The following is a 26,221-nucleotide window of genomic DNA, read 5'->3' as shown; positions in this document are numbered from 1 at the left end:
TTTGCAGTGTCTTTTCTGTAGAGTTGGAATAAAACTTTAAGTTTCTAATGTTTCAATATCTGTCTTTTACAGAAAGACCTGTCTGAGGAAGAGGTAAATATTTTAAGGGTTTTTTTTTCCTGTGTAGACCTACTGCTTAATATAGATATTTACAATTATATGGAAACATAATTCAGGAAAACTGATATCTCAGGAAGGTGGTTAAATGGTAAGTCTAATGGGATTGTCTTCAAGTTAAACATATTTTTGAATTTGCAGGACAGAGCTTTAATTTGCTATCCTAAGGTAATTTACTAATGTATTTAGTAATTAATAACTTATTAATTTACTAACCTATAAACTGACCTTGTGAGGAGTTTGGAAGTAAAGCTATTGTCAAATTTGGGATGGAGTGTAGGAGGCCATCTTCTGGGTGAGTGGTAAACTGATAGTTAAAAGATTTCTGTAAAATATGCAATTTTTGGTCATTGCAGGTATATTTAAACTAGCCATACAATACATTACAGGAAATGTCTGTGTGTTTTCTATCTCTTCCATTAAAATGTGGTGATTTGTACTATTTTCATTTGAAGTGTCCCCAGGTTGACAAATGTAACTGTGAGAAGGGGGAAAAAGGCCTTCCTGGTCCTGCTGTAAGTAGCTGTCATTTCTCAAATAACTGATGTACAGTATAAATTAAAATGTAATTCATTGTTGAAAATTTAAATCAATTTTAATAAGAGGAAATTATTTGAACCCAAAGAAGATGCCATGCCAGCAGGAAGTGCACAGAGGGACCTGAGAATGCCATGAGACATTCCCTCTGTGTGAGAACAGACAGAAGGAAGAACAGTGTGGTGTGGTGAGCTCTCCTTTTAGCCACAGCAGTGTGAAAGGCAGAAAGGAACATCTTTCCTGCTGCAATCAGACAAGACCAGCTGGATCTAACTAGCCTCAAATCAAATATTAATATCCAAAAAGCTCTTTGAAAGCATGAGAGAGCAAAAATACTGAAGCACTAGGAACAACTGAGACAAGAATAAAGTGGACTGAACTTCTTTCAGGATACTCTTATAGATATAACCCCTTAGCAAATCTAGGGGGTTTCTTCATACAAGATTTGGTGATATAAATGGCAGGGTTTACATTTCAAAATAAATGTAAGAATGATCTGATATTATATCCCAGACACTGAACTAAAGCACCATAGTACCTTACAGCCCTTACAGCTGAGAAGAAAACAAAACATCCCCTTAGCAAGCTGGGTAGTTACAAAAACAGCTGATCACCTCTTTTCTTCAGAGAAGAGCTGAACAATTTTGTTTATAACAAAGACAAAAGAGAAAAATTACTGCCTATTGAGCTGGTGCTGCTGCTCCCAGATATTCAACTTCAATTCTGAGATTTTGAGAAATAAATCTATAGGAAGCAAATATCTCAAGTTTGAGAAAAATAGCATATATATTGTAAAACAAAATGTTTTTTTCCTAACATATATCATAAGAATTGTATTTTGTTGTTTCCAGGGTAAAAAGGGTCGCACTGGGGACGATGGAGTTCCAGGTCTGAAAGGAGCAAAGGTGATTTGTTTTTTAGATTTAGGAGAAAGATTTGTCTTGTCCTTATTTCACTGATCTTGAAGTTTAATTATTCATAGGGGGAGCCAGGTCTTAATGGGATCCCAGGACGAGATGGAATAGAGGTAAAAAAGTATTTTTTCCCCCTTCTTCTCCAGTGAGCATTGTTCCTTTAAGGCAAAATACCATCTTATTTTTGTTTTGTTTTTCATTGTTATAAGAGCAAATTTCACTTCTAGTTTACCATCTAATGATTCATAAACATGAGAAGAACTGAAAACATTCACATTGCTTAATGAAAATTAATTATTCCTTCTTATATGTGTGATCTAGAAAATACTCTCCAATAATACATAGTACATCCAAAACATACACATGCCCTGATACGATAACCTAAGAACATTACAGAAATTGACACTCTGCCTGCATCATTCTGAGTTTATTTAAATTTGACAAATAAAGGACTCAGTGTATAATAGCAGTGAAAAATTTGAATGAAATATATATAGGCAGTAAGCATAGGACCAGTCTCTTTGTGTTTAATTCTCAAATAATTCATACATGAATCCCTCTACTTTATGCTTTCTTCTTTATTCAGTACATCCTTTTTAATTAGTAACTTTTTCTTGTTTTCTTATTTTAGCATGTTGTACACTGAGATGGAAATATGAGCTCTTCTTGATCTGTTTTTACATCACCAGAATCTCAGTCTAAAATGATACACTAATACAATTTATTTACCCATACAACAGCATCTGCCATGACTAAAAGTCACAGTACTTTGAATCCTATTGCCATATTTATCAGAGCCATCTTTTCTATTTGAAGTGCTATTTTTCTGAACATAGTAGAATATTAAGGAAGCCAATACTCACGTTCCTGCTTTGGGTTCTATATTGTCACAACCTGCTATGTTTTTTGTTTTCCCAGGGGAAATCTGGATATAAAGGAGAGAAGGTACTTCTTTTAGTTAGAACTGATGCCTCCATCTTTGTTGCTATTTATTATATATAGTGCTGTATTTCTTCTAAATACTGGTAAGGAACAATAACATCATCCTAGCAGCTGCTTCAGAAGCTGTAATAGAAGATGTAACTGTTCCTCAATGAACTTGCAGCACAATTGCTGTAATATGTTCTGACTAGAATAACATTTAGGTTTTCAACTAAAGCACCTAGAGAATAAGGATGATATGCCAATATAACTCATAAGTATTTATTCCTATTCCTTTCCAGGGTGAAAGAGGTGCATGTGGAATCCCAGGAATAAAAGGAGACAGAGTAAGTAGCCACAAAGATCTTGTGTTTCCAAGAAACACAGTTAAACCACAAAAGAAAAAAAAATTCCCTGAATAACAATCATGATGATAGATGTAATGCATATATTAGTTGTAAGGCTTAGGGAAATTAATAGCTGACAGTTTTCAAATATATGAATGAGCAAAAGTGAGCAAGGATACCATTTTTACTAACTTCCTGAGCTCTTTCTATATTTTCATATGATTCCTCTTATGGCCCAAGGCTGAGTCTGTTTAAAACAAGGTAAAACTCTACTTTAACAGTGGCAGAAGGCTTGAAATAATAAGCAAAGGAATGAGACATAAAAATGAAAATCAGGTTTCTAACTCCAGTCTCTAAGATTTAGTGCATAATTGCTGTAAATATTTCAAATTGAGCAAATAGAGTTTAATCCTGGATTACTGGTCCTTGATAATTAGCTCTGTAGATCGTTACATGTATTTTGATAACCAGTTAATTTAAAACTGTTTATTGAATATTTTGTGGCTGCTGAGCTTCTCCTAAATTTAGTTTCTATTTTGATGTAAAACTATCTAAATAAGACACTTTTGTCAAAAGTTACCTAAAAGTAGTTTTGACAAAAACTAAATTTACAGAAATATATCCTTTTTTTCACTTTTCAGGGCCCTGAAGGTCCAGTAGGCCCCCAAGGAATAAGAGGGATTCAGGTAAAAAAAGAAAAGAAAATAAAAACTAACGATGAAAACAACAGTACCTGGTTGCCTGGGATTCAAAGATTTGAAATAACATTATACCCCTACTGAAATAAAATTTTTGAGTTGCTGAGTTCAAGGCACCCAAAATCTATCTTCTTAAATAGCAAAATAATAAGAATTTGGAAAAGCAATTTAGTCAAATAAATCATCCTTATAATTCATTCAGTCTAAAAGACCACAGCAAGTACAGTTCCATAAAAACCAAAATCACTAATTTCTTTTTCAATGTCTTGACTAATTTCATTCCCTCAAGAAGTATATGGAAATTCTTTAGTGTCTTGTCATCCCAATACTCTCAGACTTCTGGCCGAGAAACTTAGCCCATCATAGATGTTTCAGATCTTGACTGTAGATTACTTTTAATTGTATTCAAAAAAAGGGAGAGCCAAATTCTCTCCTCAAATACCAGAACCAGCTTCAACTGGTTGAGTAACTGAATATATTCATGCTTCATAAAGCAAAGCTTTAGTTCTGATATGTTTAAAGCTCTTATTTTCATGCAGACTTCAGCAAATAATAGGTTGTTTTTCAAGCTACCATTTTTACAAAAGCTTGAAAAATACCATTGAAACCACTCCTATTTTAATAGGGTCTGCAAGGACAATCTGGAGATCAAGGGCCTGAAGGCCTGCAAGGATCAAAGGCAAGAACTGCTTTATTTCTTCTCTTTATTAATGTTAAAATGCATTAATATAGACTCACAACAACTATGATTTTATCCTGATATTTTATACTCTTCGTGTGGATGCAGTTTAATTTGACACAGATAGCAATTTGTGTAATTTTTGTACTCTACAAGATCCTTAAGAAAGGTGTTACTTTGATTTTTGTGTCGATTTCAGGTCCAAAACACACTCCCATCTTTATTAATGAACAGTTAAAATATGGTAGAGTCACAAAATACTGCCTAGCATGGCATTTCTTCAGTTTTCAATTTAAAATTTTTCCCCGAGTCCCAAACAGGAATTCTGTTTGACATCTCAAATCAAACCTTTTCTTGAAACTGAACATTCTCAAGAATTCTATAGTTCAAAAGGAATATTGTCATGAAGAAAAACTCGAAAGTAAGTGTATAGGGGACATTAATTGTTATCTCTCTTGATATCTTTTTTGCACTTGCTGGCCAACAGTGATACACAGAACAGCCGAGTGATAAAACTTACATGATACGAAATACTTTTCATTTTGTTTAATCTCTTTTCTTTGTACAAGATGAATTATTATAAGGGAATTTTGTAGCACTGAAAGGATGAACAGATGAAGTACTAAGACAATTGTGTAAGACAATTCCAATGGGTTGAAATTCATTATATACTAAAAATTAATCTACAATGTGAGTTAAACTGATTTTCCTAGACACCACTTTATAAGCAAAGTTGTTTTCTTTTCATTCTTTGAAAGGGTGAACGAGGTCTCCCTGGGCCACCTGGCTTACCTGGAGAGACTGGAATAGGACTGCCAGGTCCAAAGGTACAAAATTCTCATCTTCTGTATTGCATGTATTGTAGGCTAAGGACCAAGACAGCTGAGCTAATAGACTTGCTGATTCAGAAGAAAATTCAAGACCACAAATGCTGTTTTTGTGGTACTGGAAAGGTATTTTATATGCTATCAAAACTGTTTACAAACAGTTGCAAACAAAAAGTACATTTTAAGTTTATACTTTAAAGGATTTTTTTACAATAGGTGTTTTGCTTGACATAAACTCAACCCAAGAAGAGCATGGCTAGGTAAAAACACACCCACAGTCTTAAACAGAAATTAATCTTGGCAAAGCAGCCTTGTTGGTTTAGATGACTGGCTTAAAGGGAACAGAAACTGTATGATACTGACTTCTTGGGAAAGAACAATAAGTGATAAATGACTGGGCATATGAAGGGAATAATTAATCCTTTAAACTCAACATTGTCTTCTCTCAAATGCAGAATTGAGGCTGTCCCCTAAAGCTGTGAAGCTGCACCAGTTCAGTGCCTGTTGGGCCTTGCATGGTGTATGACTCTAAGGACACTCAGATTTTCTCTGCTGTTCCTGTATTCCCCTATATCTAATATTTCAAGCACAGAATGCCTGATGAGTTGCTATATGCTGCACACATAAAAATATCTAAATCAGGTGTATTTAAAATACATCTTTTTTTGAAGGGTGCCACTGGTTTGACAGGAAGACCAGGTCCCATTGGCCCACCAGGAGTTGGTGAGCCAGGATTTATGGTATGTCTATTTTTCTATTTGGTGAAAGGCAAGCAGGACAGAAAACAAAAATTCTATATGCTTTCCCATAAAAATGTGTGCTAAATTATACCATCTCTTTTCTTTCTCCTACTGTTTCTCACTCTTATACTTATTACGTTGTCTGGCTCTCATTTCCCTCAATAAACTGGAAATGTTTCCAATTTCTTAGCTATTCTAATTACCATATCTCCAAAACAGGTATGAAAATATAATATCTGATGCAAAAGCACACAAATATATAAATAAATCTGTCTCCTGATAGATTTAAGAGTCAAATCCCTATGTGATAACTTTGAAGTTGACTGCTTTTCAGTATCACTAGAACATTAACGTCAGCGTGGATTCGAGGAGACTTTCAGAATTTATAGTAGGTTTGGCTCTCAAATCTCTTTCTTTTCCTTCCCTTCCTCTTGCTGGCAGTTGCAAGCTCGATCACTCTATGGTAATTCAGGAAACCAGCATGTCAATTTTATGGTTCTTTTTGTTTCTAAGTATCAGGCAGCACCTTTTACTGAGCTATTTACAATACAACAGACTTAAATTCATTTCTCTTCACCCAGATGAAAGATTTCTATGCGACCACAAGGGAAATTTTGTTCAGTTTTTTTCACAAGTACCTTTTCTCCATTGACAAGGCAAAATTTGGAATAAACATTTCTTAAGAGGTGCTCCCATGAAAAAAGAGAATGATCCTTTGGTAGGTGAACTGACTGATTTCAATCCTGCTTGAAAATACACAACTGGAGAGCAGTGTGTTCTTGCTGAAGAGCCCAAAGAGAAGAGCATTACAAATAAGGCTGATGGTAACAGTCAGTCCAAGCAGGGCAATGACAATTCCAGAGTCTCTTCAATAAACACCACAGAGCAAAGACCCACTCTGTGGGGGAAGAGGTGCCTGTGAGGTGAATCTTTCCTAGCCTAGCCACAAAAGTACTGCTATAACAAGAGATTTTGATTTATAAGAAAATATATTCTAAATATGTTTCTTTTATTTATTTTAAAGTTTATTTGCTTCAAAATAAGTTCCTTTTAATGGCTTAATAGAGAACAAATATCTTTATCTCAGGAATAATTCTAGAGCTCTCTGCAGAAGGAGAAGCATATTTAGGCTATAAAGAGACACATCGGCCAGCATTCTGTGATGTATGTGTGACCTCAAGCAATAAATCAGAGAAAAAACCTCAAAACACAGATGTGAGAAAACACTGTGAAGCAGACTCAATATACACAGGTGTTGGACATCCTTTTTTTTGTTATTTGCCCCATGTGCTTGGATCACATCTGCTTTCAAGAAGAGAAGGCATGCTATTACTCTCTCTGCCAATTACAGGCAAATCTCTCTACAACGATGTGTCTTTCAGGATTACTCTGCTTGGGCTTTAATCTGGTTCTATCTCTCATTATTATATTGATACATTAGTAATAATTAGCAAGAATTTGTAAAACAGAAATTTGGGGAGTGAAGATTTCCAAAATGTAAGGAATAGAAATTTCATAACCTGAAGGGTATTGTTACTGTTATAGCTACTATTGTTATTGTTATTGTTACAGACCAGAATGCTCATCATTTATTCACTGGGAATGCTGTGTTACTGCATTATTTGTAGCAGATTACAACTACACCAGAATTTGAAGACATGCTTATAACAAACAATGACATAGAACACACTGCTGTTCATTTGAGTGATTAATACATATTATAGGTCATTTTAAATTTATGTTAACAGGGGCCTCAAGGACCACAAGGTATTCAAGGAGAAAGAGGTTCACCAGGAGAAGGGCTTCCAGGAGCAAAGGTACAGCAGTCAAAGGGTTCTAAGACCAGAGCAGCACCATTAAACGAGTGCATGCCCAAACAAGTCAATAGAAGACACAGGAATCTAAGATAGTATCTTGTAAATTAATATGAAAATTTGCCATCAAATAATCCAATATATTTTGATGGAATTCACTTGGTCCAAACATGACTTGTAAACACAGCTAGCCTTTGGGGCCTGTAAAACCAATATTTAATTACCTGATACTTGATTTGAGGGATCTAAGCCTGGAATAAATTCCATAATTTAAAAACAGCCTCAAGCATTTGACTTTAAATAAAATACCACTAAAAGGTTCCTAGATTAAAATTTTAGAATTTTGTTGTTGGGTTCTTTTCTTAATCCTTATATAGAGAGATATTTTCTGTCACTATAATGACAGCTTCTAAGCTTCTTGCATACCTCAGCCACTGGCTTATGCATTTTAAAGAAGACTGAATTCAGTTTGTGGGAAAAGAAAGGTGCTGACAGTGGTAGTTGCACCTACATGGATGGAATTACTAGAAGATTATTTTCTGCCCATTGAAAACCAGTTCCTAGGCTGAGTTGTCACTTTGCCCTTTGGTTACAATAGCAAAGTGATGCAGCTTGTACATGAACTGAATGAGCAACTGAACTGTTAGGTCATTTTTATGCAAGCACCAATTGTGCTTGAGAAAACAATAAAAAATGGTTTCACAGATGCAGAGCCCAACTGCCCCTTTTACTTTTTAGTAAAATCTATTATTTCTGCTTAGCACAATACTGTTGTCAGCCAGATTGAAATTAAATTGCTGCTAGTAAAGTAATATCTTCAAATATCCAATGTGCATTTTATGATGATGAATTACATGAATTATTTAACCTCATTATTGATGGCTTGTATCTGCTTGGCAGATCTCATGAATGAAAACTAGTAAAAATAAATTTGAAGAAAATGCACTGCAAAATCACTCAAATACCAATTCACGGGGGAAGAAACACTAGAACTAAAACCTAAAACAACAACAGGGCACAGTGGGAACAAGTACAGACAAATGCATAATCTAACCAAAACTATTAAGTAGTTGAGATGGATGGCAGAATAAAAGAATCAAAGTGAAATTCTGTCAGTATTATTGGAACTCTTCATTCTATAAAAAATGTACTACTTTTTGCTGCCAAGTCTGACCTGGAGCCAAGCATGTATCAGCAGAGTCCATATGTATCTCTAATCCAATCTGTTGCTGCCAACCATGTCAGTTCTTCACTTTTAAACACATTTTAAATAGGTGATTTATTAATCTAAGCAAACTTTAAAATTGCTTTCTTCATGACTTCTTAGTATATGCTCACAATTTAGTAAAAAGGATAATGAAGGCAGATGTTCTAAAGCATCAGGAGTAAAGAATATTATTTTAAACAGAAATCCTCATAATTTATTTCTGTCAATGTTAAAATGATGCAATTGTTTACTGAGGATAGAAAATATCTGTCTGGGGCATAATTTTGTTATCTTGGGTGATTTTTGACAATGTATACAATCTAACATCTGCCTCTACGTGTCTTATTAAGAGAAGTACAGGAAAGCACAATATTTGTACCTTAATTAGTAACTGGCACTTTCCTCAAGACCACTGTTAGTAAACGAACATTTACAAAGACAATGACATTTACAAATAGACTTCTACAACAATACAGTCAACCTGGTCAATTCTGGCAAATGCTAAGTGAGAGCCAGATCCTCATAACTTCACTTCAATGAGATTGACCTTCACTTTAATGGAATTAACCCATTAGAAAAATAAGCAGAATTCACTTTTTAGTTAGTCTCAATACTCAGTCCTGCAGACATTTAAATCAGTTGTGGTTTTGCCATTGATTTGAGAGGAAGCAGAACAGGACCTTGAGTAATTGAGGTGGGCAGAAAGATAAAAAAGAAGCTTGTTCAGCTCTTTCATCAGCAATTTCAAATTGCAGGGCAAACTCTTTTGAAAATATAATCTCTTTGGTATCCTGGAACACAGATCCTGGAGCAGTTTTCTGGTTCTTTTCATTTTAGTTTTCATGATGACAGAGCAAACACTGTCTCTAGTTACTTCAGAGAGAACAGCTGTGTGTCTCCACAATTAGCAACTTACTATTTTTTCATGTAGGGAGACCGTGGCTTTGATGGACCAAAAGGCCCTCGTGGACTTCCAGGCATCAGCATAAAAGGTGAAAAGGTGAGCAATAAATACACCAGGAGATTAATGGAGTGCAAATAAATCTAATACAGGGAATACAGGGTTGATACTCAGTACAAAAGGAGCAAGGAACCCATAAAAGACACTGGATAATGTGGTATTTAGTTGAGATTTATGCTCAATAAATTCTCCCAACCAATTTTAACATCTCCTTATACAAAAATAGGAGATATTAGAAAAAGCATTAGATTATGTGTGAAAGTTAAGGTTTAAAAAGGGAGAAAAGAGACTAGAAGTTGTTTGCAGCTGAACCAGCGGGGAATAAATGCATGTATGAAAGATAAAAGGTCAGATCCCCAGCTTTACTGACTTCAAAGAGAAGCTAAGTCAACATGTACTGACTAGCATGGGAGCTGTCCCAGATTGTTTCTGTATCTTTACACAGCTAAGCAACTGTACTTTGTTTGCCAGGGTGAATGTGGTCCTCCTGGTTTACCGGGACCAGTTGGATTACCTGGAATTGGAATACAAGGAGAAAAGGTACAATCTTTCCCTTACCACACACTTCAGTGTATAGTAACAGAGACTATTTCATTTTTAATAATTGCTTAACTACTCTTCTTAGGGAGTGGAGGGCCCAAAAGGACCGCCTGGCTCTAGAGGTCTACCAGGACAGGGGATACCTGGACCAAAGGTCAGGGAATCTTCTGATATAAAAGCTACTGTGCTGTTTTCACTGTTATGTTTTGTGATCAAGAAATGGTCTGTCTCTATACTTATCCAAATTACACTGGATGGCTGAACACCAATGTAAGTATTGACATAGATGCAGGAAAATATTTTCTATATTAATATTATAAATTGTACAGCAGATCATACCCCTCTGAAAAGCCATGGTAAACTAATCCCATGGCTATTTATTTAGGATTTTGTTTGATTCACACAGAAGCTCTCAGGTACCACGTACCAAACAATGAGCTGCACTTTGCCTGATACACTTCCACTGAGAGGGTTTGTCTGCCTTAAGCTTGCACTTTCTTCATATCAGGTGGAGGTGCAGTAAATTTGTTACAAAAAATAGTTGCACTTGAAACAGAGGACCTTCCCAATTTTATTCTCACTGTACTGTTTCCATTCTAGAAAAATATATACGTAGATATATTAGAGATGGACTGCCTTCCTTGCAACTTCTGCCACTTATTGTCTCACCTGAATTTATATATCTACTATCTATATGTTAAAAATGTCCAAGGTGTAAGGAAGACTACTTTCTGTGAAGAAAAACTGTCAGAATAATTTAGCCTTAACTGATTTGCAAAATACAGAATTGTTAATGAAAAACATTGCCCTAGAGGTGTTTGGAATGGAGATTTAAAGTCATTTCCTGAAAAATGTCACAAAGTTCTGAATTACTGAAGGCTATTAAAGCATCATATAAAGGAACTAGAGGTGTAAGTGGGTCAAGCGTTTTTGAAAAGTAAATAATTTTGCAGTATCAAGTATCTCCTCTTACATTTTAAGTAATTGTGCAGAGATATGTTTGCCACTGCTAAAAAGTAAAAAAAAGAATTAATTGTCTGTGGATGTCATATATGCTCCTGAAATACCAGCTTTTTGGCAGGAAAGATTCCTGGGGACATATAGATTTATATCTATATAATATAAGCAATACAATATATATATATATAATATAATATAAATATAGATTTACAACATTAATAATTTCCATCAACAGCTCTTTGGTGAGAGCCCAAAACAGGTGGCAAATTCCCAGTCTTTGTGACCAAGGGTTCAACACATCTTACTACAGATAATATCACACTAACCTTTCTTAAAATTTAAGCAATGAAGCATATGCTTTTATAGTTTTCATAATAATGCATTAAAAACTAATATCTGTTTAAGGGTGATCAAGGCTTGCCAGGAGAGACTGGAGTGCCAGGAGAAAGGGGTATTGGAGAACCTGGTTCTAAGGTACATTGTTAATAGAGAAATTATTTAATCTATTTATTAATTTAGATTATACATTTATATTTCCTAAGTATCCTTTCTGAAGCCACATAAAACCAGTTAGAAATAAAATTTAGTTTCTTAGTATTTTGAATTTTTAACCCTGACTTTCAATAACCTCCAGATATGGCAGCATTTTAAATACCGCTGTTCTGTAAAAATACAGTAAGACTTATGCTAACTGGAAATTTCCACCTGCCTGGCTCATGTTCAAGTCATCATTGCACACAGCTCACCTACAGCTCTGTCCAGAAAACCACCTAGAATTTTAAACAGCTGCCAGAACTTGCAATCCCAAGTGTAAGCTACCCTGTAACCAGAGAGGTGAAAAAAAGACCTGAACAGCGGCTATTGTCCTGCTCCTTCCCTTCTCACATGAATATCAATATGATGGAAACAGAGCAGCTACATCCTCACACCTTCATATGAGAAACAAGCAGGTGGACAGAAAGAACACTGAGTTGCTAAGAGGAGAGGAAGCTGTAAGCAGATTACTTTAGCACTGAAGTGCCCAAAATAGTACCCAGTCCCTATGTCATTAACAGCCAGATTTACATACAATATGGGAAGAGATGAAAAAGTACTTTTGTGACAGTGGAAAGGCACAAGGCTGTCCTGGCTTTGCTCTTGCTAGGGATTTGTGACAGGGACTGAAAAAGAAAATAAATTATTCAATTTCTCTCTTTAATTTCACAAAATACACTAATGCTGATTGAACCCATTTGACCCTAAATTATCCCACTTAATCTAAAATCAGGCCAGGGTCTTGAATCTTACATAAATAGGACTATGATAATTCCACTGACATTAATTGATTTGCGTTGATATTCATCAGCAAGATGTCAATCACTGTGTCACAAATAGCTTCGAATACTTCAAATAGCTCCACTTAATTAAATGATAGCATTATTTTTTAGTAAGTTGAATCATTAATAGCTAATAATTTTAATTACATAGATAAAATGCACAGTTCAAAATAATCAGAAAATAGCATAGTGCCAAGTAATGAGAACTGTCTTTATAGAAAAAGACAAATCTTCAGTTCATATGCATAAATATTTTCTAAAAATATACTCAAAGTTTAAGAAAAAAAATTAAATAGACTTCCTCAATTCAGAGAAGGAATAGTACCAAGTTCTGCATTTAATAGAAGAACTTACTTTTTACTGATGTCAGGGTGATCCAGGGCCTTCAGGACTGGCAGGTCTTCCTGGTCTTCCAGGAGAAGATGGAGCCCCTGGACGAAAGGTTGGTTCATCTCTCTCTCCAATCTATCTGCTTCACCCCAAGCACTGCTATTATTCTCCCTGTGCTGACACCCAAACCTGAAAGAGAGACTGCTCATGAACAAGGGGAAAGTACCACATTTTTTTCAGAAAAAAAAAAAAAATCTCTTTCAAATATAGTTTTTTAGGAATTGATTAAATGGCCTGCAAGTCAGAAGGGGAACCACCAAAATGGCTATGGCAAGCTTTCATGGCCTTCCGACTGTGTTTTTTCTTAGATTCAAAAACCCCATTATTTAAGTTTATATACTCAGAGTGTTCAGCTAAGGAAATGTGGAAATGTGCTACTTCGTGCATTCCACATGGAGTTGGTACAGTGCTTGCATCTGAATATGGGAAAAAAACCCTGGACACACCTGTCATCAGTGGGAGTTTTGTAGTTGATTCTAAAAGGTCTATGATTTTATTGAACTTATTCAAGCGAATACAAAGTTCATCTTTCACCATTGTCCACGCAGTGCTCTGAAACTCTCCTTTGATTTTTCTATTCAAGGGTGAACCAGGGTTGCCTGGTCTTAGAGGGCCTGAAGGTTCTCCAGGAACTGGAATACAGGGGGAAAAGGTGAGGATTGCCTACTAAAGGTGTCACTCAAAATTGTAGTGTTCCAGGAATGGGTTTGTCAAAGACCATTTTTTTTCTTTTTTTTTTTTTTTCCTTTTTTTTTGCCTGATATAAGTAACAAAAACTATATTATTCTGGACTTATAATTGTTTCATTTTTGTTGTAATTATTACAGTCTAGTAATATGCTTGAACAGCAGTTTTCCCTTTAGAACTTTATACAATCCTTAGCTTTTCTGGTCAATCAGACAAGGCATTGTGATCAACTGATTTGCTCTACTTGCCTTCAAATTAAAAAAAAAAAAAAAAAGAGTACTAACAAGTGAACTATATTTTCTTGTTTTGATTATTTTTCTTAGTATATTTTCTAATGTAATAACTTCCTTTTCAGCCGCAATTATTCAATTTTAAGATTTTAAACTTTAAGATTTTTTAACTTTAAGATTCCTTTTGGCTTTTATTTTTCTCACAGTATTCTGTGGAAACCAGTTTATTTAATTTCAGAAGAAATCTATGTCATTTTAATTGTATAAATCCAAAACAGGACAGTCACTGAGCAGAATTAACTGACTTGCCAATGAAGGCAATAGGAATAGCTCATGTGCACCACCTACAAATAGAAGTTTGCTTTCTTTCACTGACATTTACAATTTATTTCAGTTAATATATTCTTAAATTATTTGGCATGTGTGACATGTCTTTTTCATTTTTGTAGGGAGATCAAGGACAGAGAGGAATACGTGGATTAACAGGAGCAACAGGAGTGCCTGGACCTGTTGGAGCTAAAGTGAGTTTATTACTATGTTACATGTGTAAAATAGTCTCCCAAAGCTGTACATTGTTCCAGATCTCAGAAACAACTGTTGCAGAATGAACTTGCTTCATAAAAAAATAATTTCAAAAATGTTCAGCAAAGGTTTCTCTTAGCAAGAATCACCATGATCCCTATATACATCTAGCAGTGTTTTTAAAAAACCTTTGCATTTACTATATTGCTTCCCTGTTGGTTTGGAAAAAGTAAAGGTATATACTGGTATTTCTATACTGAAATATTTGAGAAGATATAAATAAATGTATTATAAATGTATTATAAATAAATAAATATATGTCAGGACTTTATTTTCCCTTGCACTGACTCATGACTGATATTCTTTTATGGATTTGGGAGTTTCTGTTAAAATGCTCAGTACTTACTGAAAGTGAGATAAGAGCTACTCCAGGTTTCTCCTCAGTTTCTTATTCTTTCACTATGGATACACACAAGAGTGTTTCCACAAAAAAGGAAGAAGAGGTTAAAAAGTACACCAAAAGAGACGTTTTAAAAAATCAATTCTAACAGAAATTTATATATGCTTTCAGTATGCCTACACAGCTGGGCAGAGTGTCCTGAGCACTGTATGGGGTGCACCAAGTCTTAAAGAAAAGAAAGGGACTTCTAAAAACATGTTTATTCAGTGACTGAGAAGAACATCACTTCCATGGAGAAAACAGAATATGGTTGTTATCAGTTCTCCAAATAGATTGATCTCTGCATAGAATAACTTACTATAAATTCTAATAGAATTTTCATGGAATTAAATGTAAATTGTTGCATAAATATTTTCTCTATGCAATGGTCATACTCATTTTCTGAGAAATCCATTGTTTTTTCTCTCCTACCTTCACTGCAGGGGGAGCCTGGTGCACCAGGACGTCTTGGAATGCCAGGCCCTCCTGGAAGATCTGTGCCTGGACCAAAGGTATCATCCACATTCCATCTCCTAGTGCTTAGAAAACCAGAATGAAAACTGAAGTAGGCTATGTTAATATTTGTGTAAACAATTCCAGTCTTATGAGATCAACTAAAACTTCTTCTTTCCTATGAACAGTGATTGTATTCAGTCTAGTTACCACTGTGCCCTGATATTAATTGTATGACAGCTTGAGGTGTGGCTACCTTTGTTAATTTCTTTATTTTGAATAACCCTGGATATCAAAATACTTTTGTTTATTTTTTGTATTTTTTCTATTTAATCTTTCAATTTTATTTATGCTTTTACTGTTTAATGTTTGCAATACCAATAAATAAAATTAGCTTGTTGTGTTCATAATATATGAATTTGTATAAAAGAAACCCACAGCCTGTGCTGTTTAATAATATATCTAACCAGAGGATTAATTTTCTTCATTGCAGGGTGACATTGGGCTACCTGGTCTTGCTGGGCCAATTGGAGAACCAGGTTTTGGGCTTCCTGGGCCAAAGGTAGCTGCTGAATTATTAAACTAAATTCTGATACAACTGTAAAATAAGGCAGGAGGATTTCAGTGAAGCAACAACAAATCTCCCAGGATGGCCCCAGTTTTCCACTGAAATGTTCCACAGTTCTTGACGTGTGTGTCCTACAACTCTGGCAGTATAAGGATTTGCAGAGTTGGAAAACCATGGATGGTCAAGCCTCCAGAGTGTGAACAGTAAGCTTTCAGATGGCAGACAACCAGGAGAAGAATGACTGTTTCTAACTGAGTGAGAGAGAGCACCCTACTAACCCTGCTTACATCAGCCTATGTGTTAATTAGCAAGCAGTTAATTTTTCTCAGCCAGGCTCCTTTGCTTCATTCATACCATTGACACCGGGTAATAGTGTAACAAGAACATAAGTATAGCTAATAGCTTATTATATAATAGCTAATAGTGAATAGCTAATCTCTAATGGCTTTCATCTACCACTTTTCTAGTACTGCCTCAGTGGTACCTAGATTCAACTTTCATAAGCCACTCTTCATTCCAGAAAAGATTTTGTTTGAAGACCAAGAAACTCAGGACATATAAAGCTGCATTTTTCCAAACATACTGGATCCTGCCTGCCCCGCCCCCACCTTCTTTCTTAATGAGTTTAACATTACTATCGAATACATCTCTAATCCCTTGTTCTTTGAGTGAACTGAACAGAGTAACAGAAGCATGAGAAACATGTGACAATCTCTATACCTTTTTGACCAGTCAATGGTTTTCAAGATTTTTACATTTATTTTCATCAGAAGGAGATTATGCTGATGGATTCACATAATTTTCTGGTATAGTCCAGCTAATTCAGAGAAATTCATGTTGTCCCATTTCTGGGGATCTAACATGAATTAATCAACTGGAAGCACATCCTTCACTCAGAGTTACAAGTGTCTCTCCCTCAGCCTTGAGCCCGCTAAAGCTCTTTCAATTGGGCAATACTACATGTTTCCATGACTGTGTTCTTCATTTTTGCTGTTTTTGTCAGCATTAGTGGCCCTGCTTTTGCTTAGTTCTTAGACACACAACCATACAGGGTAAAGCTTTATACATCTAATTTTTAAAAATTATTTTTTCATGGGTCTTTTCTTGCCACTGTTTTAAATGCCCATATTTTGGGTAGCTACAGGAACAAATGCAATCTTAATCATCCATTCTATTGCAACTGAGCAATTCACTTCACCCTCCAGTGTAGCTGGGAGGTTTAAAGGTCCTCTGAGTTTTCTTGGTAAATCTGTTCCTGAGATACTCTAGCTGTCTGGATCCATGAAAGAAGTTTAGTTGTATATTTCCCATAGGAAGATCCTGTTATATTCAAAAGCTTTAATGAGATTCCACAGCATCATAGAAAAATACAATTCTAAAACAAATTATGACAAATATATGGGAAATGCAACTAAAGTAATTTCTTTTTTTATGTAGGCCACAAATGATGACAGAGCTCTTGAAAAATATTAAAATTACTGACTTAAGAGTCAGAGGTCCTATAAATCATGAGCACTATTAAATGTCACTGTTTAGTCCAGGATTAAATGTAATTCACATTAATTACCTAAAATAATAATAATTCACATAGTAAAATACATTAGTCAATAGACAGACAGATAAAATTAAATTACAGTATATTTGCCAAGTAAGTTTCACTTGCATGGATAATTTCCTGCTAGCAATTATCTTGGCATTCACTCAGCTGTTTTTCCTGCCTTCACCAGGGTGACCAAGGCCTTCCAGGACCCCCTGGGCCCTTTGGACAAAAAGGAGATGGTTATCCTGGCCCACCTGTAAGTTTATAGATTTTTCTTTTATGTGAACTGGGAAGAAGTAAGTGCTACACCTAAGGGATTATCCTCCATGTCTGACATGCTAGAAGATGGTCTAAAAAAGCCTAAAAAGCCTAAAACTCCTCAACTGTGGAAATGCACTACAGCACAGAAAAAAATGAAAGCTCCCTCTGAAAGATCATCCCTGTCCTCCATTTGTCTTGACTACACACTGTAACTGTAATATTCCAAGTGGTTTCTGTTTTTCCAAAGCGTCACTGATGTTTCAATCAGTTCCCCCAAAACCTTCATGTAGGGTCCTGTTATCTGCCCAACCCTACAAAATTTATTCCCAAACAGGAAAATACAATCTAGCCAAGCAGCTGGGTCCAAATACATCCCAGAACCACTACAAAAGAAACTGTTGTGCAAAGAGCCAGAACTACTCTTTCCAGAGGCCGTTATTGGCAGATATAACCAATCCCTGCAAAAAGGATGCAAAGAGAAAAGGCTCCTTCCTATCCCTTCCCTGCACATGTGTGCAAGGTTGGCCTCACAGATCCAGTCTGCTCATCAGCCTGCTCCACCAGCCCTGGCAGGTACCTGCCTATGCAGCGAGGAAGTCTCTGAAAGATTGCTGGCTACAGGCAGGGAGTTTGGATCACACATACTTGGCATTTGCCTATGCTAAAGACAACAGCAAAACTGCTTGCATTTGCCACACTGAGGAACAAAAACTAACAAATATCAACATGGAAACTAGAAATTGATTTATAATACTTTCTGATATTTTTGTACAAACCCAATGAAGAGCTGCTTCTGGAACTGCTTCTGTGGATGAGACTCCTCTACCTTCAAACACATTCAACCCCCTGCATGACATGCAAGACACATGCAAATGCTACTGACACTACTTCTGGCATATCAGAGTAAAGTTCAACCAGCTGTAGATCACAGTGATCCCATTAAGAGACAATATAGTCAAGATACTATCATATAAATATTAACAAATGCATGTAGTCAAAGCATGCCACTGCAAATTAAATTTATGTTCTGTGCGTACAATTTCAGGGCTTGCCAGGCCTCCCTGGGATTCCCGGTGAACAAGGCCCAGAGGGAGTTGGACTACCAGGACCTAAGGTACAGACTTTAACTTCTAGAATAGCAAATGCTTGTGTATAATCTACTTCATAGAGATACAATTCCTACCTACAGGTGATGGTCAGAATACCTATTTAATCCAGCTATAGCTTTCTTCTCAGTATATAAAAGATTTTTTCTCATTTAGATTTGTTAGGGGTTTTTTGGTTTGGGCAACCTGGAGTTCATTTTATAATATGGGAATTGTAATTCCTGTGTAACTGCATAATTGACTTGTATATGTTTAGACCACCAACCACCAGTTATCCCAAATAACCTTCTTGCCCTGCCAGCAATATCCTTGGGTTAGCATTGTTTGGACTTCCACAGTGCAGTTCAGTAGTTCTCTTTGTTCCATTTGCATATAACAGATGCTTAGAATTCTAGAGATAAATTAAACTTTGGTATTCACTACTTATTTCTTAAAGTATGGACTTTCAGGGTGATCCTGGTAGTAGAGGACCACTTGGCCCCCCTGGACCCCCAGGAAAAGGCCTACCAGGACCAAAAGTAAGATATTTAAACAATTATATCTCTCTTTGTCTAATCTCTAAAACACAGTGGGGGGAAGTATATTATAAAAATGTGCGATTACACATAGACATCTACATATTTTCTGTCTTCACTGGAAACAACTAATCCACCAAATAATCTTTATTTTGTGGAAAATCAAAAATATTTCTGATTACTATATCAAAACCATAGCCTCCTTGTGGTTGCATATGATAAATGATAAGGTGATAACCTTGCAGTGAAGATCAGTGACAAAACATTTAGTTCCTGCAGACATTAGCTGCAAGTGAGTGGCAAAAATTTCTTCAGACTCAGCACTGGTCAGAATTAAGGGCTGGGCAAGCACTTAGTATGTCTTGCCTATTCTATTGTTACAGCTATAGGCAATACAGTTGAGTTCTTCTGGGTTTAATTCATCTTTTCTACTGTATAAATAAAATAATCATCACATAACCAGTATGAAGATTGATCCCTGCAAAAAGGATTATTTTTATAATTATTTTTTAACCATAACAAAGGCCTGAAAATAACTGTAACTATAAAAAGCAATTTTCACTGTGAAACCTCCCAAACTGGAAACTTCTATGCTCCTACATCTGTTTCAGAAGTCTGTTGGATACAAAAGAACAGGTTTGAATGTAAACATAAAGGAACTTAACAACATCAAATGCAAAGAGTATGCAACATAATAATAGGTTACCTGCACACTGTGGCTTTTTGGTCCCTGAGATTAATTTCCCAATGGCAGGAAGGCGGAGTCCAGAGAAAAGCAGTTGTGAAGCACCACCTCAGGCAGTACTAGTCCCAAGGAACAACATGTGCACGAGATCCTTACAAATGAGAAAACTGAGAATTTCATGCAGGGACGCTAGAATAGCACTATAGATGTAAAATTAATATGTACTTTGTGGTTTTAAATTGCTTCCTGTGAATAAGATGGAATGGGAACATTTTTTCTATGGTTCTACTTAAAATTAACTTCTAAATTAGCAACAAGTGTTTATTTGCAATGCCACATTAGTATGTATACATAGAGGTCTTACTGTGTAATGGTGGTAAAAGACAAAAACTAATAATGTTCTGTTAAATTTTAATTCAGTCCTCAATGTCCCACAATACAATGCATCCTTCAATGCAGTGTATATCTCTATCAGCAAGGTGATTCATGTTCACCAAGTATTAAGCAAAGTGGCTCCTTTCAAGTATAAACTGAATTCTTAAAATCTGATAAAGGCCAAAAAGAGTCTTTCTCAGCTAGAGCAATCTTATTCCCACTACTTATAAAAAAGACATGTTTGGTAGAGGAAGGACAAAAAATTACATGGTGGTATAACTATTTATTGTGTATTTTTATTATGAACATTCTCTAGGGAACCACAGGACGCCCAGGGCCACCTGGTTCTTTGGGACCTCCTGGTGAAGGTATTCAAGGAACTAAGGTAAAAAGATGCAGTGTCTTCAATATTTAACCTGTGTTGAGTGGTCAATCTGACCATCACAGTGTTAAGGAGATTTCACATTTTTTCTTATATGAAGAGAGCCTCAGGCTAGAAAATGAGAAGTATAATGTGAGCACCTGCAAAGTATGTTCTGTCTACTGCTGCAAACTAGCCCAAGCATGTGTGTGTTGAGAAAGGATGAACTTTTATCAGCTAAAGATACACTTACAAAATTAAAAATACTACTCCTTCAACTCTCATGCCCACAAAAAAAGTCTGAATTACTTCTGCGTACTACCACTCTCTCCAGTAGAGAAAAGGCCTTCATCCTGAATCTGTGTGTACTATTAATTTTTCCTTGTAATATGTACTTTTACCCAAGGCATCAGTCAGATGAGACAGACTCAAAAGATAGAAATAAGAAAGGCAGAATGAGAAGGAAAAAAACGGGATGGAGAGGGAAAAATTAAAATTACAATCAAATTAAAATTAAATCAAATAATGATCATATGGGTTTTCAAAATTGTGTATCTTTATACTGAAGAAGTATTTGAGAAATATGTTAGACACTAAATTGTCTCAAGTGTCTCAAGATCCTTGTTAAATGCAGTTTGATAACTTTCTTTTTGAACATTTTAAATTACTGTGTGATGAATGATTACGAAGGGTTAATATCACTACCTGGATTATCATTAGGGGGAACAAGGTATTCAAGGAATGCCAGGACCACGAGGCCCCCCTGGAGATGGGCTTCTGGGAGAGAAGGTATGATATCTAAATCAGAGATAATAGTGAAATAATGCCCTAGATGGAAGCCAACACACTCAAAATACTCTTTTACAGTCAGTTCTTATTGAAGGCATGTGAATTCCACGTAAAGGGAGCCCCAGACATTAGAAGATTAAATTGTACAAAGGCTGTACAAAGTCCCATAGTCTACTAAAAATCAAACCAAGAAGAGCTAATACATCTGTTTGCTAGGCCAAACACCTTTTCTGGGCCAAAAGGTTTCCCAGAGTGATATTCCCATTATTAATTCCAATGACACCCTTGGATTTCTTTTCTATTTCCCTAGTTTTATCTTATTTTTTAAGGCAGGGATAATAATTTTCATCATGCAATATCCCATGAAACCCCTTAGTCTGCATGTAGTTATTTAAGAGGTTTCATTGTTCATATCACTTCAGGTATTTTTTCCCATAAAAATGCTTAGCCAATACAACAAGTTATTAACGAAATTCATAAAGTACTAATTTATTTAAATGATTTCTAACAAAGATTTCTAACTCATGTCACAAACTTAATGTGCAATGCACTCAACAAAGGCTACTAGAGAGAAATTTGAAAAGTGTAACAAAAACTGACTCACACTTTCTGTCTGCTTCCCACCATGGTTTTAAAGGGAGATCGAGGAGCTACAGGTGACAAGGGGAAAAAAGGAGAAAAAGGTGATGTGGGTGACCCTGGCTTATCTGGAGAACCTGTGAGTAATTCAGGTTTATCACAGATGTTTTCTTATACCACTCAAAAACCAAGCTGGGTTGCATGTTCTTCTTTCTATTTAATTATATATAATCTGAAACACTTAAGAAACTGAAACTATCAAAAACTTGAAAGGAACAAATAAGATATTTACTTGATACCCCATTTCCCACAGGAATGTGGTTTCTTCCTTAAGGCAGTCATCATGGTTTAATCTCAACCAGCAACAAAATACTCCACAGCCACTCCCATGCTGTGGAATGTCCCCTTGGCCTGTCCGGGTCAGCTGGCCTGGCCATGCTCCCCCAGCTCCTTGTGCAGCTTCTCACTGACAGAGCATGGGAATCTGAAAAGTCCTTGACTATGGATAAGCAGCACTTAGCAAAAATCAAAACAACAGTGTGTTGTCAACATGATTCCCATAGTAAATCCAAAACACAGCACTGAACCAGCTGCTAAGAAAATGAGCTCTATCCCAACCAAAACTAGGACAGCATTGAAAGACAACTGACTATCAGTGATTCAGTGGGAGACCTGAGGCCATCCAATTCCCATAAACCACCTCAGAAGGTTCCAGGTACTACATGCATGAAGCAGGACATGTGCATCAGAAGCACACTTTTTCTAGTTTAACTTCCTATTGGTCAAATATTATTCTAATAATGGTACAGATGAAGTTATATTCTGAATTACAATGTTACTATCTAATTGCAAAAGCTTAATTAGCAATCACTGTTACAGGGCAAAACTGGACCAAAGGGAGACCAAGGCCTAACAGTAAGCAAATTCCATTATTTAAATCCCATTACAGCACGACATAAACAACACCATCAGATGAAATGTAGCCTTTTAATTATTTTGGAAAGAGCTTTTTGATTAGAAGCCATCTCAGTAATAATATAGAAAGAAACCAAATCAAAGATTTCTGGGTTTTTTTAATATACTTTATGCTGAAATGGAATTAAAAGTTCCTGGTGACGCTAAGTATTTTTCTGCTATTTTTCTGTTCTTTAATAGCTAGTGTTAGATCACCAAGGTGTGTACTTGCTGCAGGAATGGTTTCTATGCAAGTATTTAAAAGTCTAAAGAGCAAAGATCTTCAAACTTGTCATGGTCTATCATGCTATGAACTTATTTATATTTCTGCTAAGCCTTTACCACACTTGAGTCAAATTCACTAAAGTATGTCAGTGAGTATATTAATACTACCAAGGTTTATGATGGAAGCTGAGCAGCAGTAGCAAAAGGTTGTATTGAAAGACTAACTCAATGCCAGTTGAGTTCTGTCATCCACTTCAAAAAACATAAATAATTGCTCTAATACTGAGAAACACTTTGTTTACATGTCATAGAAGCTATAGTTTTTCTGAACAGACAGCTCTGAAGGCAGTAGTTTTGGGGTTTTCTGCTAATGAAGGCTGCATAAGAATGGGCCAAGTACACCAGGGCTGACAGCTCCCAATTCCATTCCATACTGGTGCTCTGGCATATGTCAGTTCACTACAAGCAATCCTATGCTTCCCAAAGATGAGTCTATTTCACTGCTCCTAGTACATTTAAAAGGAATATCATATTATTCAGATGCTAAAATAATCATTCCTTCAGTTTTAATTAGAACCTATTAATCACAAGACATTCTTTAAAATAACAGGAGTTAATTGTTTTAGATAGAGACGTTAACTTGTTGTCAGGTTATTGATTCTTGTATGTATATGAAATAGTTCATTGTAAAATATGGAACTCATTCCCAAGGACAAGGCTGGAAGTTAAACAGTGAGATTTTTCGAAGTCACTGTAGGACACAAATATTAATTATAAACATAATCTTTGTTAGTGTCAACACTATACCTCACTTGAAAGAGGCAAGTTGTAAAATATTTTAATATTTAATTTTTTTCATATCCAGAGAGAAGATATAATTAAATTAATTAAAGAGATATGTGGTAAGGACTCAGTAAATCTTTATGTTCAGATTCTATATTTCCTTCATTATATTTGCATTCTTCTCTTTTCCAAAAGCATGCCAAATCAAGTCATTGATTGGGTTTCTTTTCTTTTTCCTTTGTAGGCTGCAGTACTAAATGTAAGGAAATTCCTATGGAGCTTGTATTTGTGATTGATGGCTCTGAGAGGGTGGGACCAGAAAATTTTGAGATTATCAAAGACTTTGTAATTGCTTTAGTAGACAGAGTAACTGTAGGCAGAAATGCTACCAGAATTGGCCTTGTGTTGTACAGTGTAGAAGTTCGGCTAGAATTTGGTCTCAACAAGTATCCAACCCGACATGATGTCAAGCGAGCAATTAGAAGAATGCAATACATGGGAGAAGGCACTTACACAGGAACTGCTATCCGCAAAGCAAGCCAGGAAGGATTTTCTGGTGCTCGAGCAGGGGTGCGGAAAGTAGCTATTGTGCTAACAGATGGCCAAACAGATAAGAGAGAAGCTGTAAATCTACAGCTTGTTGTTCGAGAGGCTCATGCAGCAAACATTGAAATGTACGCAATAGGAATCGCAAATACTTCAGATCCAACACAGGCTGAGTTTGTGCGTGAGCTAAATCTGATTGCTTCAGATCCAGACAGAGAACACATGTATGTCATTGATGACTTTAACACCCTCCCAGGTGTGTTCATTGAAGTTTTATTCTGCCTTGTTGCTTCTCACAAGGGGGCAGGGTGGGGGAGAAGTGTTATCTTTGTGGACATGTTTTGATGCTGCAAAGTAATAGGAGTCCACAGATTCCCCTTTGTTTACGGTGCTACATTATGGGGCAACGTGCCAATGGGGGAATGTCACCCAGTCTAGGGAAACAGCTGCTTAAACAAGTTTTGTAAGATAAGTGCTCATGCACTGAAAATCTGCTGACTGTAAACCAGAATGATACCCTCTGTCATTAATGCTACTTGTTCACTTCCCTGGTGAAACAACCCGTTTTCACTTGGTTATTCACAACAGCAACATAAGCAGTTTTTTCCCATTACCAACTAGTAGCTGTTACTAAGCTTAGATGAACACCCTTATGTGGACTTACATGCTGGCAAATTTGTGACCAAAAAATTCATACTGCAAAGAGTCAGGAATAATCTTCTTACATGAGTGTAAACAATTCAAAGGAGTTCTGGATTATACGTGTATTACTGACATATATAAGTAATCCAAATTTTAAAAATACATTGAATTTCTCAGTCTTATAAGTTCTTTTCTTTTTTTTTTTTTTTTTTTTTTTAAACAGCTCTGGAGTCCAAATTAGTCAATCAATTTTGTGAAGATGAACATGGCACCTTAGTATACAATCATAATGAAAATAGTGCAAGTATAAGTGGTCAGTCCTTCCATTCAGTATCTCCAAGTTCTTTACATTACATACTTCAGAAGAACAATGTTAATAGACAATCACTTTCAGTACAGACACTTGGAGTATCTACAACAGAAAGTCCTCTGAGTCTTGGCCATCTTCCTCAACCATTAGCTCCGGTATGAAAATTCAGCAGGCTTTAATGAGCAGAAGTTTAAAGTATATATTTTTCTGTGCCACCTAATGTAATTTGTACCATTTCTCTTAATTTTCTACAGGACAGGTACTTTAACTTGGTATGCTCAGAGCTGCTTGTTCTGAATAGAGCTCTGATGTTGTATGCAGGAAATTAACTAATAGCTATAGCTTATTCCTGATACTGTTAAAAGGATTCCTTTGTTTATTACAGTAGTATTTGTGCCACAGTGTGAATCATAATATAAAAAAGCAATTACACTCTTATAATTAAGTCTAAGAACAGTAATTGAACTCAACTGTAGATTATAATTTTAAGTCTATAAATAAACTTCTGTAAAGCTCAATTTAAAAAAATTATCCCACATTTAGGTACGACAACTTTCCTGGTAAACCAACAAGAAGTGGTTAAAATTCTGGTTCTTAACAGTGAGTCAGGGTAAACGGAAAGGAAAAATATTAAAAAAACCCCAAGTCATGGAGGCCTTGTTCATTTTCAAACACTTCACAGT

The 26,221-nt window shown here is 35.8% G+C and overlaps 1 protein-coding gene across 1 annotated transcript in view; it reads left to right on the top strand.

The window, feature by feature from the left end:
* LOC306804263 (uncharacterized protein) overlaps window positions 1-26,221 on the top strand; it is a gene marked incomplete at both ends in the record, with an annotated part of 31,364 nt that overhangs the window by 1,830 nt on the left and 3,313 nt on the right. Inside the window, 30 exons of the mRNA XM_079310589.1 lie at window positions 73-93; window positions 573-632; window positions 1,506-1,559; window positions 1,637-1,681; window positions 2,487-2,513; window positions 2,792-2,836; window positions 3,478-3,522; window positions 4,160-4,213; window positions 4,972-5,040; window positions 5,712-5,780; window positions 7,529-7,597; window positions 9,733-9,801; window positions 10,234-10,302; window positions 10,388-10,456; window positions 11,668-11,736; window positions 12,949-13,020; window positions 13,552-13,620; window positions 14,335-14,406; window positions 15,290-15,358; window positions 15,793-15,861; window positions 17,595-17,663; window positions 18,714-18,782; window positions 19,224-19,292; window positions 20,666-20,734; window positions 21,431-21,499; window positions 22,137-22,217; window positions 22,958-22,993; window positions 24,123-24,159; window positions 24,285-24,842; window positions 25,452-25,693. Of these exons, the coding sequence (XP_079166715.1) occupies window positions 73-93; window positions 573-632; window positions 1,506-1,559; window positions 1,637-1,681; window positions 2,487-2,513; window positions 2,792-2,836; window positions 3,478-3,522; window positions 4,160-4,213; window positions 4,972-5,040; window positions 5,712-5,780; window positions 7,529-7,597; window positions 9,733-9,801; window positions 10,234-10,302; window positions 10,388-10,456; window positions 11,668-11,736; window positions 12,949-13,020; window positions 13,552-13,620; window positions 14,335-14,406; window positions 15,290-15,358; window positions 15,793-15,861; window positions 17,595-17,663; window positions 18,714-18,782; window positions 19,224-19,292; window positions 20,666-20,734; window positions 21,431-21,499; window positions 22,137-22,217; window positions 22,958-22,993; window positions 24,123-24,159; window positions 24,285-24,842; window positions 25,452-25,693 (2,484 nt within the window). The remainder of the gene's footprint in view (window positions 1-72; window positions 94-572; window positions 633-1,505; window positions 1,560-1,636; window positions 1,682-2,486; window positions 2,514-2,791; window positions 2,837-3,477; window positions 3,523-4,159; window positions 4,214-4,971; window positions 5,041-5,711; window positions 5,781-7,528; window positions 7,598-9,732; window positions 9,802-10,233; window positions 10,303-10,387; window positions 10,457-11,667; window positions 11,737-12,948; window positions 13,021-13,551; window positions 13,621-14,334; window positions 14,407-15,289; window positions 15,359-15,792; window positions 15,862-17,594; window positions 17,664-18,713; window positions 18,783-19,223; window positions 19,293-20,665; window positions 20,735-21,430; window positions 21,500-22,136; window positions 22,218-22,957; window positions 22,994-24,122; window positions 24,160-24,284; window positions 24,843-25,451; window positions 25,694-26,221) is intronic.

This window comes from Erithacus rubecula (assembly GCF_903797595.1).
Source record: "Erithacus rubecula genome assembly, chromosome: 8".
NCBI lineage: Eukaryota > Metazoa > Chordata > Aves > Passeriformes > Muscicapidae > Erithacus > Erithacus rubecula.
Note: the sequence above shows the minus strand (reverse complement) of the source record. Positions and strands in the feature narration are given on the sequence as shown.